This window comes from Octodon degus, unplaced genomic scaffold (genome assembly GCF_000260255.1).
Source record: "Octodon degus isolate 3935 unplaced genomic scaffold, OctDeg1.0 scaffold00096, whole genome shotgun sequence".
In the NCBI taxonomy this organism is placed as follows: Eukaryota; Metazoa; Chordata; class Mammalia; order Rodentia; family Octodontidae; genus Octodon; species Octodon degus.
In genome coordinates, this window is record NW_004524672.1 from 10,178,796 (window position 1) to 10,192,221 (window position 13,426).

The 13,426-nt window shown below is 49.5% G+C and overlaps 1 protein-coding gene across 3 annotated transcripts in view; it reads left to right on the top strand.

The window, feature by feature from the left end:
* Positions 1–5,774: 5,774 nt before the first annotated feature.
* The window catches only part of Prkag3 (protein kinase AMP-activated non-catalytic subunit gamma 3), an 8,598-nt gene continuing 946 nt past the window's right edge, over positions 5,775–13,426 (top strand). Inside the window, exons 1-13 of one of the 3 annotated variants that reach the window (XM_023723030.1) lie at positions 5,775–5,926; positions 6,205–6,244; positions 6,663–6,834; positions 7,158–7,564; positions 9,144–9,225; positions 9,364–9,422; positions 9,538–9,583; positions 9,766–9,820; positions 10,001–10,127; positions 10,276–10,474; positions 12,250–12,287; positions 12,450–12,596; positions 12,856–13,088. In XM_023723030.1, coding sequence (XP_023578798.1) covers positions 6,684–6,834; positions 7,158–7,564; positions 9,144–9,225; positions 9,364–9,422; positions 9,538–9,583; positions 9,766–9,820; positions 10,001–10,127; positions 10,276–10,474; positions 12,250–12,287; positions 12,450–12,596; positions 12,856–12,972 — 1,428 coding nt within the window. In that variant the 5' untranslated portion in view covers positions 5,775–5,926; positions 6,205–6,244; positions 6,663–6,683 and the 3' untranslated portion in view covers positions 12,973–13,088. The remainder of the gene's footprint in view (positions 5,927–6,204; positions 6,245–6,662; positions 6,835–7,157; positions 7,565–9,143; positions 9,226–9,363; positions 9,423–9,537; positions 9,584–9,765; positions 9,821–10,000; positions 10,128–10,275; positions 10,475–12,249; positions 12,288–12,449; positions 12,597–12,855; positions 13,089–13,426) is intronic. The other 2 variants (XM_023723029.1, XM_023723031.1) reach the window with 2 other exon arrangements.

The window sequence follows — 13,426 nt, forward strand, 5'->3', positions numbered from 1 at the left end:
AAGGAGAAGAAGAAGAAGAAGAAGAAGAAGAAGAAGAAGAAGAAGAAGAAGAAGAAGAAGAAGAAGAAGAAGAAGAAGGCGGCAGAGTGACTGGGGAAACACAAGCACCACTGCCCACTACCATCCCCAACAGAGCACAGAAAAAGGCTCAGCAGGGCCATGGAGCCAAATGAATTGCACTAGCGAGTGCCAGCTCTGAGCAGGTCCTCTGGACACTGGCACACATGCTGCTCTGCCCAGCCTTGCCAACAGGACAGGATCCAATGTGTCTGGTGACTGGATGAAGGCTCTTCTCAGATTCTCTACCACTCTGCCATGGGAGACCCTATTTGCGATTTATCAGTAATAGTTCTCATTTAACCTACTCCTTTAGCCTCTTTGAGCTGTTTTTCTTCATCTGATTTAAAAATAACACTTAAACTGGATCCCCAAGCCCATGTACTAGACAACTCAACTCTCCAGAGATGGCAGCCAAAGTCACCCTACGGTCAGGGTGCAGGGTCCTTATTATACACCCAGTCGGCCAGTGAGCCAAGAAGAAGAGTTTCAAGAAATATGATACCATGGCCAGAGGCTAAAATCAATCACCCAGGAAGTATATGTTACCCAACTAAGGCCAGCACCTTCTGCTGATTCGCCTTGTCAGAGGAGGTGGGGGGCTGGGCAGACAGAGGAGCAAGTCTGGGAGCTCCCATGAGACCAGGGCCAGGACACGGCCCCCAGAAAGAGCTCACCTTTAAAACTGGAAGAAATCACTACACTGTTGTGTTGAGCAGCTCTGGTGTCTGTCCCGAGCTGGGGTCCACCTCCAGTCTGTGGGCAGCAGGAGACAATGCCTGGAGAGTTAGAGTGCCGCAGTGCCTGCCTGCCTGCCTGCCTGCCTGGAGAATGCCCTGGCTGGAGATCTGGGGGTGCAGGGAGCAGGTGGTGAGGTCATAATAATAGTAACCACTTACTGAGCATGTATTACATGCCAGCCCTGTGCTTTCCATAAAGTTTAGTAGTTAAGTAGTAAGTGCTAGAGTCCAGAAAGCCCAGGTTTTATATTTGGCTCCATCACTCTAGCTTTGGTACTTTTGATCAAGTTACTTCATCTATTTATGCCTCTGTTTTCTCATCTGTCCAACTGCAAAAGTAAAAATATTTATCTCATAGAGTTACAAGGGGTTACATGGGATACTGCATATAGTATGTCATTATTTACATATGTAACTTCTCAAAGGAGAGGGAGAAGTAAGAATAATTAAGATGTGTTGCATACATGCACCAACTTCCCAGAATGAGTCTATTCATTAGGTAATCCAAACACATACAAATAAAAATTTTTAAAAATGTAATTTGTAGGGCTGGGGAGATAGCTCAAGGTCCTGAGTTCAATCCCCAGTACTGCAAAAAAAAAAAAAAAGTAACTTGTAATTCTACCATGACCCTGGAATGTGGATATATTAAGTGGAGAAAGGCTTGGCTACCTCAGCAAAGATTCAACTTGTCTGTGGCTTTAGGACAGAAGTTTATTTCTCTCTAACACACAGTCTGGAGGCTGACCAGGATAGGGTTAGGTGACCACCCTGTCACCTTATCTCAAGAGTGGTTTAGTTACAAAAGCAAATTTGCTCTTCACTTTCACATATGGCTTCTTGCCCTTCCATCTTCAGCTGCGGGATTATTCTGCAAAGCCTGCCAGGTACATCTTGGATTCCTTCAGCCTCCAGAATTGTCAGAAATAAATTTCTTTTCTTAATGAATTACCCAATCTGTGGCATTCTTCTATAGCAATCCAAAATGGAAGAAGACAAGTGGGAAGACCAGGATGGAAAGAGGGGAAGCTCCATCATCTTTAACCAGCATTTTCTGCCATTGGAGTCAAATGGCTATGCTAGCTTTCACCATCATATCATAATTCCAGACAGTGGCAAGAGGAAGATGTCCTTTCTTGTAAGTTGCAAACATTGTTGCTCAAATCTCATCAACCATTCTTAGTCACAAGTCCACACTATCTGCAAAGGAAGCTGAGAACTATAATCTTGCACTTAACATCATAGAGATGGGCTAGTAGAGAGTTTACTAGATTTACTAGTACAGGAAGAAGGGGAAAAGTCATCCATCTGACCATCCTGTAGAAAAGAACCCATTCATCACCCCTCAAAGAGAAGCAAGACTTTTCCATTTGAGTATAGCATCCAGAATGTCTGAAGAAGGATAGTGCCCCTATGGTGGATAGCTAACTGATGGTCAACTTCTTACACCCAGCTGAAATGAACTAGCTTGGTCTTGGGTGCAGGAGCACCACCTGAAGATTGTTGCCAGCAGCATAAAAGGCAAAATGGGAGAAGCTGTTAAAACACTGTTAGGGATACTGTTTGGGGAAGCTGTTGAAAGCCATTGGTTCTCCTGGGCTGTTCTGCTGGGTGATCTTGTCATGCTGCTTCCTGAAGAACTTGGCTGTTCTTGTTCGAGGAGGAGCTCAGGACCTCGTTATCACTGAGAATGGGTGTGGTTCATTTTGGGGGAGCTCTGGTCCTCATCTTGAGCATCGCTTCCTGGCTCCAGAGGGCAAGATAGTGCACGCTCAGCCTCATGGAGAAGCTTGTCACGTTGGCTTTCCTAATGGGAACTCAGCTTTCCTTATTGCTGGGGGATCTCAGGACCTCACTATTGCTGAGGATGGCTGTGGTACCTTTGGGGGAGCTCTGGTGCTTACCTTGAGCATTGCTTCCTGGCTCCAGCTCAGGTCCCTCACCTGCTGGCACAGATCCTTCATCCCACTGGCACAGACTTCCTAGCTTCCACCACTGACCTTTGGCCTCTCCAGCACAGATCCATGAAACAGTCCTGTATGAGACTTGTGGGCTCTAGGCCTCCAATTGGACTTGTGGGAGGCATTGTTATGAGCTCTAATTTGCAGCTGGACTCATGCAGGATATTAGGATCCAGGCCATCAGCTGGATTCCTTGGTCTTTGGTGTGTGACAGATTTCCTGTGCTCCTTGTGTATGATTCTTTGGGTGATTCATTATACGATAATATTATAAAATGTGTCCTGCATTACATCATTCCCCTTACAAAAGCCCCAAACCACAAAAGCCCCCTACTAGGCCCCTCTGCTCTTGCGACCTATAAACTAAAAGACAGATAAACCATGTCAATTAATCTTGACTGTCAGTTTGGCTGGATTAAGAGACTTTTGGAGAAGTCATTGGATAATGAGGGTACTAACCTCATCAATGAGTTAACCAACTGATGAATTCATAGCAGAATGGCCTGCTAGGGGTGAGGTCTTGTTGAAGACAGTGGGTCGTGGGAGCATCACCTTTGGGACTATATCTGCTCTCCTTTCCCTTCCTCTTTAGCTCTCCCCTTCTCTCTGCTTCTTTCATGCCATGAACTGAGGAGCTTTCCTTCTCTAGCCCCCTGCTCTAGGCTGTTTCTGCCTTAGAGTCAGCCTACCATGGACTGTGAGCCAAAATAAACCTCTCCTCCTTTAAGTTGCATGAGTCGGGTATTATGTCCCAGCAATGGAAAAAGTGACCAATATATTGTCACGCACATTCCCCATAGACAGCAGTGGGGGAAGAACAGAATAAACTAAATCAAAACCCCACTTGTCGTAGGAAAACTGGCAAACATCCAGTGGTTACTGGGTCTTTGCAATTACTAAATCCACCCGGACACATCTAGCTTCTTTGGGATCTGCTTCCTGGGAGAGCTCCCCTTCCGCCCTCCCATGTGGTCTCTGGCTTGGCCACTGAGCGGTTATTCCTGTGTCCACTTGTTAGAACACATCTTTCTCTCAGACATTATAGCTTTCCCAGCCCTCCTCCCACTGGTATAGATTTTAAAGATGAAGATAGTTGGAGAAAAGGGTCAAACCAGGCTTTGCTCACCAGATTTATGGTTTCATTGCCAGAGCAATGCCCGCAGAACCTTGGCTTCTCATTGGTTCTATGTTTGAATAGTAACAGCCAGTGGGCTTCTGCACACATCATTTTTATATCAAATTCTCTAGACTTGGTGTTCTTCCTGTTCTCTCTTGAACAGGTGGTGACCTTCTTGAGGCTATCTGACCAAGCATGCCTGGCTGTAAAGGGAGATCCCTTATTCTACTGTCTGCTCTTTGAGCTGGCTCTCACTGTCTGTGGATAAAACAGGGCGTGCTTGGGAAAGGATTAGGACCCCAGGCTGCCTCTTCCAAGCCACCCTTTACAGCTGCCTGAGCATGTCTTTCTTGCATGACCTCCCTAATGCCAGCAAACTGCAGCCAGGACACAATATTCTGAGTGTTTCCAACCAGCATCCATGAGTTACAGGCTCTGTGGACAACCTCCCCCCCCCCACAGAGACACACAACACTAGACCTAGAGTACCCATCCCCCAGCTTCCAGCCCCAACACAATGTCCTGAGTCATTTTCATAGGTACAGATCAGACTGGGCTCCTACCACTGCCTATTATTTAAAACAGTGCTCCATTCTCCATTTTCCACTCAGCAAAGTCTTCCCTGACTGTATCACCAAGACATGTGGATCTCCACCCCCCCACACACACATGCGCGCGTACACACACACACACACACACACACACGCATGCATGAGAAGGCCAAGTCCCCTTCCTACTCTCTTCAACTCTGTCTTTGCTGCAGTCAGGGCAGACACTGAGGGATGACAGGAAGCATACTCAACAAACTCAGCAAGAAAACCAGTTGCAATTTACCAAGCATGGTGGTGTACCCCGTAATTCCCAGCTACTTCAGGAGCTAGAGACAAGAGAATCATAAGTTCAAAGCCAGCCTGGGAAGCTTAGCAAATTCTGTCTAAAATAAAAGGGGCTGAGGATGTATTTGAGCACCCGTGGGTTCAATCCCCAATGCTGACAAAAGAAAAAGGAGAGAAAGAAAGAAAGGGGGCAAGACAGAAAAAAGAAAACCAGTACTTTATCACACCAGGGCCAAGGGCTGGGAGGGAAGAGCTTGGGGGGGGGGGCATCAAGAGGAAAGCCAGAGCAGCTGAGTCAGCATTCCCTATTGGGACACTGACTCAGGCCCCAGGAATGCCAAGGAAGGGGGCTGGCAGCACCAAGCCAGGCTGGGATCCCATTGGCACAGGGGCTTAGTATTCGGAGAGCGATGAGGCTGGGGTTGGGGCTCTGCATACCCAGACGTCTCCCATGCACAGGTAGATCACTCCCTCCAGGCCACCTGCGCCTTTGAGTGATATGCACCGCTCCCCACCTGCCTGAGCTGCCCCCTCCTTTCCTGACCTAAGAGAGGGCCTCCCATGGGGGACTCCTGGACTTACACTGACTACCCTGCCAGGATCATTCACGACACCCTCATCCTGTCTCCCGCCCCTAGTTGGTCAGGATTGGTTGTTTCTGATTCCAGAGCCTCGCTGAAGTTTGACAAGGAAGAAAACTGAGCGGCTCCACCTCTGTTTTGCCCCCTACAGTGGCGCCTGAGGAAGAAGAGAGGCTCTAGGACTTGGCAGCCGCCTTCCCCGCGCCCATGCACCCCCCCCCCCAAGCCCCAGCTGCCGGCCCATAGCAGCCCCCCTCTAGGTTGTCCTCAGAGACACTCCACCCCACCGTAGAGGCCCAGGCACCAGATTCCCAGGCGCGCCCCTTCCCTGCCCAGCCTACCCCTAGGCTGTGGGGCAATCACAGCTGCACGGGCCGGTCTTTCCCCCACCCCCAGTGCCCGCCGCCTGACACCCAATCAGAGAGAAACCGATCCGGCCAGGCCGGGAGCCAGGGGCCGGCCCAGAATAGTGCTGCCCAGCGCCGGGTCGCGCACTCTCTTGCGTCGGCTGAAGCTGAGGCTGGCTGCGTGGAGCCCGAGCTGGAGCACGCCCTGCGCAGGGTACCGGGGTCCCAGGAGACCCGCACCAGGACAGCAGGCGCCTGGAGCGAGGCTGCGGATGTGTGTTCGCACGTGAGAGTGCATGCCTGCTGGAGTGTTGGATATTTTTGTGTGTGAGCGTGGGTGCCCACGTAGATACGCTGTAATCTGTTGGATGTACGCCAGTGTGGTCCCATGTGTCTAGGAATGGCTGATGTGTGTTTGTATGTGTCTGGGTGTGTTTGGGTGTGTGTTTACATATGTGTGTGCGCGCCTGTATGTTCATGTGTGTACACATGTGCATGCAGTGGCAAGGAGAGGCCCTGGGTTTAATTAGGTCTTCCCCAGCCCTCAGACACTCCTCTCCTTGTAGACCCCGGTCTGGAGCAACTTTGGACGCCCTGAACAGCAAGGTAGGTGAATGCCCCTCCCTGTGGGCCAGCTTCTCTGACTTTCTTGGTCCACCTTTCTGGAAACTGCAACTCCCAACACCTAGCTGGGCTTTTATCAAGAGAGGTCTTTCTTCTCTCTGCTTCATTATGTCTTTTTCTCTTTTTCCCATTCTGTGTCTCTCACCTCCTCTTTTCCCTTTTCTGAAGACCTGGACCCCAGTGCTAACTTTACAACTTCCTAGCTGTGTGATTTGTGGCAAATTGCTTAAGCTCTTTGGATGTTTGGTCCCTCACTAGTAAAATGGAGATGATGATGATAATGCTTCCCTTATAATGTTGCTATGAGTATATTGGAGAAAAAGCCCTTTGGAAGTCTGCAAATATAGTTCTTAAGAATGCAGTAGTTGAGCTCATTGTACTACTTCCTACAACCAAGTAGGCCTTGTTCCCCCTTCCAGAGATGAGCATCCTAGAGCAGGGAGATGGCCTCTTGTGGCCATCACCAGCCATGAGCACCACAGAAAGAATCTGTGGGAAACCTGGGGCCAAAATGTCATCGAGGACAAAGCAGGAGGCTGCAGAGGATGGAGAGCCACCAGGACCGGGGGAAGGTGAGGCCAAGACCAGTTCTGGGGAGGTGGGAATCCCGGGCAGGACTCTGTCTTGGGTCTGGAGCAATGGTTGCATCCAGCCTTCCTCTGGCAGCCTCAGGCCCTCTATACAGCAGGGAGCAGCTGCCCCACAGAGCCGGGGCTTAGTGTGGCCATCTCAGAAAGATGGGTCAGAGCTGCTGTCCAATAGGACTCTGATCCTTGGCTTCGGCCCCACACAGCACCGAGGCTTCCCAAGGCTGCTTGAAGTCACTGAGACAGCACATGGGAATGTGTTCGGGAAGATGAAGTTACTGCCATCTCTTCCTTTTCCCCCGCAACAGGTGCCTGGTCCAGGCCAGCTGCTGAGTCCACCAGGCTAGAGGCCACATTCCCCAAAGCCACACCCTTGGCCCAAGACGCTCCCTTGGCCAGGATGGGGACCCCACCCAAGGGGTGGGACCTCCTGCCTGCTGACTGTGCAGCCTCCACCGTGGGCTCCAGCACAGACGATCTGGAGCTCTCTATGGAGTTTCCAGCCCCAGAAGCTTGGGACTGGGAACTCAAAGAGCTAGAGAAAGACAGACCTGCCCCAAGCCCATCCCCGCAGGCCCCTCTACTCAGCCTCGGTTGGGATGATGAGCTGCAGAAGCCGGGGTCGCAGGTCTACATGCACTTCATGCAGGAACACACCTGCTATGATGCCATGGCAACCAGCTCCAAGTTGGTCATCTTCGACACCAGCCTGGAGGTGAGGCGCTGGCTCCACCCAGCCTGAGTCCAGTCTGCATTCTTTTTTTTTTTTTTGCGGAACCAGGGATTGAACTCAGACCCTTGCGCTTGCCAGGCAAGCACTTATTCTACTGAGCCATCTCCCCGGCCCCCCAGCCTGCATTCTAATGGCACTGCAGCCACCAAGCATGTCTCCAGTATGGACCCCTGCAGGACCCTTTAAAGATTCCTTCTTAGCACCATGGAGACCAGTGGGGAGCAGGAGGGGTTTTATACTCTTTGAGAATGCTCTAATTGTCATCACAGATCTGCCACTTAGTATCTACAAAACATCAAGGAGGTCACTTCCCCCATCATCTCTAAAATAGGGACCAGAATGCTTGCTCCCCCCGCCCCCGACATTTCAGAAGAATCTCGAGGCAAGCCACACAAAGCAGGAGAGCTTTGTAAACTGTGGGATATGTATAGGACACTGCAGAGCCACTCAAGACAAAGGATAGGGAAATAGGGAACTTTCGGTACTAACAATAATAGAATGAGCTCTGGTACCTGCTCTTCCATTAGGCTAAGCTACCAAATGTCTGTACTTTTATTCTTGCCATCATTGCAGTTTAGCATATGGTAGTTATATTCCTGAAGCATGGTGTGTGTTTGTTATCTCAGTACAGTTCTGCTGGTCTATGAACAAGTATATTTGGGCTGGCCAAATAGCTCAGCAGATTAAAGCACCTGCAAGCAGGTGCAGGGGCTGCTCTATTCCCTGGCATGCCATGCTGGCCCCACCCCCAGGGGTGTGCTGAGAAGGCAATTGGGACTGGGTATGGAGGCATGTACCTGTAATCCCAGCTCTTGGGAGGCTGTAAACAGGAGAATCACTATAAGTTCAATCTAGTTGTGAGGCCCTGAACACCCTGTAGACCTTTCCCTAAGAATACATGTGGCACTTTTTTTTTTTTCTTGCAGAACCAGGGATTGAACTCAGGACCTTGTGCTTGCCAGGGAAGTGCTTATTCCATTGAGCCATCTCCCCTTCCCTAAGAATACAAAAAAAAGTATATTTATTTCAATAGCTTGGTTTTAATTTTAACGTTTGTTAGAAAAATACAAAAAGTGAGTATTGGTAGCATTACTTAGGATGAGCCCAAAATGAGCCAATATAAAATTTATCTACAGAAAAATCTATGTAGCTATGCAAATACTATCAAAATAATTATAACTGTATTTTTTAGATTGGAAGACACTGTACTGTATTTATACATATGACCTCCAAGTGGAAACACTAACTTGGTTTTTCACACACTGATATGTTTACTGAGGGTCCCTCAGCACCTCTGGTCACAAGTAGCCTTGTGCTCTGGCCAGTGTGATTTGTACAGTAGTAAATGTACCCAATAGTGATCATGGGCAGTGTGTGCCATGGCACAAGGAAGACAGGCAGGGTCATGTCCAGGAGGACCTGGGAGAAAGTCCCCATGGAAGGACCCTTGTGGGGGCACAAGGAAGCCCCCACAAGGTGGGGTGTGCCCACTGAGGGGCTGTGACAGAGGAGGAAAACCTACTGGAACTCAGCCCCCCAGCTAGCCTTTCCTGCCTTTCAGATCAAGAAGGCCTTCTTTGCCCTGGTGGCCAATGGCGTTCGGGCAGCCCCTCTATGGGACAGCAAGAAACAGAGTTTTGTGGGTAAGGAGAGGCTGGGAAGAGAGGTGGTGGGAGTGGAAAAGGGACATGTTGTATGGTACAGGGGTAGGGCACAGCAAGGGCCGTAGGCCGCCTAAGGCCATCAGCCAGCCTTCTCCCTGTGCCATGTCTACCCCTCAGGGATGCTCACCATCACAGACTTCATCCTGGTGCTGCACCGATACTACAGGTCCCCTCTGGTGAGGCTTGGGCTGGGGCTGTCAGTGGGCTAGGGTGGAGCAGAGGGGTGTCTTGAGGGAGCCTGGTGCTTGCAGGGCCCACATCTGACTTCCAGAGTCCTGTTGATGCTTCTAGGTCCAGATCTATGAGATTGAACAACATAAGATAGAGACCTGGAGGGGTGAGTGGAGAGAGGAGCTATGGGGTTAAGGGTGGTTCCCAAGGCCTGAGGCTGAGAATGGGCTGTGGGGAGCTCCTGGGGTGCAAGGCAATAGTGGGCCTCAGGTGCCTGCAGGATGGAGAACAGTTGGGCTGTAGAGTGACGTAGCTGCAGCTCCCCTGGCTTGACTGCTTTTCCTGCAGAGATCTACCTTCAAGGCTGCTTCAAGCCTCTGGTCTCCATCTCTCCCAACGACAGGTAGGCACCAATACATCTTCTTGCACAGTCTCCTTCCCCCTTGCCACTCAGCCCTGAACCTCCCTCATCCTAGGAAGCAGACAGACAGGCAGGCTTGGTTCCTGTCCTCCTATTTAGGAGGCAGGGATGGAGGCCATCTCTTCCTGGGCTGCCCCAGGCTCACTGCTTTCACCTCCCCAGCCTGTTCGAAGCCGTCTACGCCCTCATCAAGAACAGAATCCACCGTCTGCCGGTCCTGGACCCCTTGTCAGGCACAGTGCTCTACATCCTCACACACAAGCGGCTGCTCAAATTCCTGCATATCTTTGTGAGCCCAGGCCCAGTGGGGAGGAGAAAGGGGGAGCCATGGGGAGGCCGCAGAGAAGCCAAGTCTCCAAGCCTTGGGAAGGGAGGAGCTGGGAGTCCTCGGCAGGCTGCTTGACCTCTGCTCATCACACTGCGCCCACCCCAAACAGGGGGCCTTGCTACCCCGGCCCTCCTTCCTCTGCCGCACTATCCAAGATTTGGGCATCGGCACATTCCGAGACTTGGCTGTGGTGCTGGAGACAGCGCCCATCCTGACCGCACTGGACATCTTTGTGGATCGGCGAGTGTCAGCACTGCCTGTAGTCAATGAATCTGGTACCAGCACCAGGGCAGGGGGCTCTGGACAGGGTAGGAGGAGGACGGCATGGTGGGGAGAGCATGGGTGAGATGGACTGAGGATGGGCAGGATGGGCAGGAGTCTATGTGGCTGCATCTTGGAGACTCAGGGTGGAGGAGGATAGAAGCCTGTGCCTTTGCACCTTGGACCACCTTCTCTGTGCCGCAGTCTCCCCATGTGCAGAGTGAGGCTCTTAGCAGCCATCCTGGTCCCACTGGAGGGAACACCAAGTGCGATAAATTGAATGCATGAGAGGAAACAGCTGGAGACCAGGTCTTTTGTTTAGTTCATCCCAGCCAGACCTCAATTTTCTGTTCTGGAAAAGGTCAGAGGGACTTTAAGAATGTTTCTTTGGTCAGGCTATGGCTATAAAATATTGCAAAATTAAATTCACCATAATAAGCTAGATATCAAGAAGTGCTTTTGATTTATTTTTATTTTATTCTTATGGTACTGGAGATTAGACCTAAGCAGCACTGAACTAATAGCCTCAGCACTTTATTTTTATTTTTTAATTTTGAGACAAGATCTTGCGAAGTTGCCAAGGCTGACCTTGTATGTACAATCCTCCTGCCTCAGCCTGGATTCATTTTTTATTATTATAAAATTTTATTTATTTATTTTTTTAAAAATTATTTATTTATTTATTTTTGCAGAGCCAGGGATTGAACTCAGGTCCTTGCGCTTGCCAGGCAAGCGCTTATTCTACTGAGCTATCTCCCCAGCCCCTAATAAAATTTTAAATGAATAAAAGTGGCAGAAAAAATTTTATGATGAACCTCATATATCTGTTGCCTGGATTAACCATTGTTAACATATTACTATAATCAGTTCAACTTTTTTTCCATAATTTTATTGAGAGACAAATAGCAATGAGACAGTTTCAAATCAAATTGGTAGGACACTTTCAATAATTAACACACTGCATACTCTGTTCCTAGTGGTTATTTGCTGTACAAGATGCAGACATGATATCCTATTTACAAACACTATTAGAACAAATCCCTCTATTCATTAAGAGAATGTAACTATATATCTATCCTAACCATTTTGAATACACAGATACAAAATGGACATTCATCTGTATCCCCTTTTTTCATCTTTTTGAAGAAATTTAAGTTTCTCAGCTACATCAGTCAGTATCTCTTAAAAGAAATATGATTTGCATTATATTTACATAACCTAACAAAACTATGAATAACATATTAATGCTGCCCAGTATTCTCACTTCTCTATTCCCCCAAGAATGTCTTTTTAAAAACAGTTGATTTATTCCAGCTTGGATCCAAGTAAAGTTCATATTTGCATTTCTGTCTTTGTCCCTTAAGTCTCTTTCAATCTAGAACAGTTCCCTTCCCCCTTCATTTTCATGACATGCATAAGTAGAAGCACCCATATCAGTTGTCCTGCCAGATATGGCACTTCCACACCTGTCCATTTGCTTCCTACAGGTGGCCTTTACCTTGTTCCTCTGTTCCTGATTCCTGTAAACCAGAAATGAGATCTAAAGGCATAATGAGCTGAGACTGTACACTTGAGGGTAGAATCTTTCATAGGCAATACTATATTCCCACATAGCATCTCATCAGTAGGCACAAGGTCAGGCCGTCTCCCCCTCTGAGATGCGAAGTTGATTTGTGGTTCAGGTATGGACAGCCTGTTGCCTCATTACAAAGCCAGCAAGCAGCTTAGACTATGTTAAGTTCATTACAAAAACCCGCCCCAGGCCGTTTGCACAGGACCTGGTCCTGATGTTGCCTTCTTCCCCATCTTTCTCCTCCTGCAGGTCAGGTCGTGGGCCTCTATTCCCGCTTTGATGTGATTGTAAGTGTCTGTGGGGACCCTAAGGGTGCTGCAGGGAGGTTGCCGTGTGAGTAACATTGGGGAGTATCTGTGGACAGGCTTTATAAGTGTGTAGAGCATGCCGTGTGTGGGGCCAGAGCCTGGGTGAGAGGTGACTCAGCGCTCCTTCTTTCCCTGTTCCAGCATCTGGCGGCCCAGCAAACCTACAACCACCTCGACATGAGTGTAGGAGAAGCCCTGAGGCAGAGGACACAGTGTCTGGAGGGAGTCCTTTCCTGCCAGCCCCATGAGACCCTGGGGGAAGTGATTGACAGGATTGCCAGGGAACAGGTACCCTGTACCCCTCCACACATGTCCCCAGCACAGATGGTCCCATTCTTCCAATCACAGCTCTAGGCGTTTCCAATCTTTGGGCACCTGGCCTGCCCTCCAATTTAATGGCCAACTCTTGGCAGCCACATTGGTATGCACCAGGACCTGTCTGTTGGGCACTTGTGCCAGACCACAGCCAGCTGAGTAATCAGAGGCATTACCAGCTCATTCCCTGGAGACATCTCTGAACTCCTCATCAAATCCTCTGGACCCGCAGGTGCACCGGCTGGTGTTAGTGGATGAAACTCAGCATCTCCTGGGTGTGGTATCCCTCTCGGACATCCTTCAGGCCCTGGTGCTTAGCCCTGCTGGTATTGATGCCCTCAGCACCTGAGAATATCCAAGTCCTTACTCCCAGGTCACTTCCACACCTGCAAGTCAGTGAAGGTTGCTGGGGGGCACAGCCTTCATCTTCCCTCACCCCAGTTTGCCAGTTCAGCTCTGGTTCAGGTAGGTTTGTCCCCAGGCCATTGACCAACCCCTCTATACTTCTGGGCTCCCAGGTCTCACATTGGGCCACTCCAATGCTGGCAGTGGCCCTGCTCTTAGCTGATTAGTCCCATGGAAACAGCAAAGGCCATCACTTTATCCCATTCCCAGCTGAGGTCACAGAGGCCTCCTAGGAAGGGTGGACCAAGACAAAGCTAAAGCTCTCTGGGAAGATTTAGGTGCTCTCTCACCATTCCATTTCCCCACATTGGGACTTGCATAGAATGAAGCAAGCTAATAAACCTTTGTTGAATGAAATTCCCATCTTCAGTGAGAGATAAGATTTACATGGGGGGGGG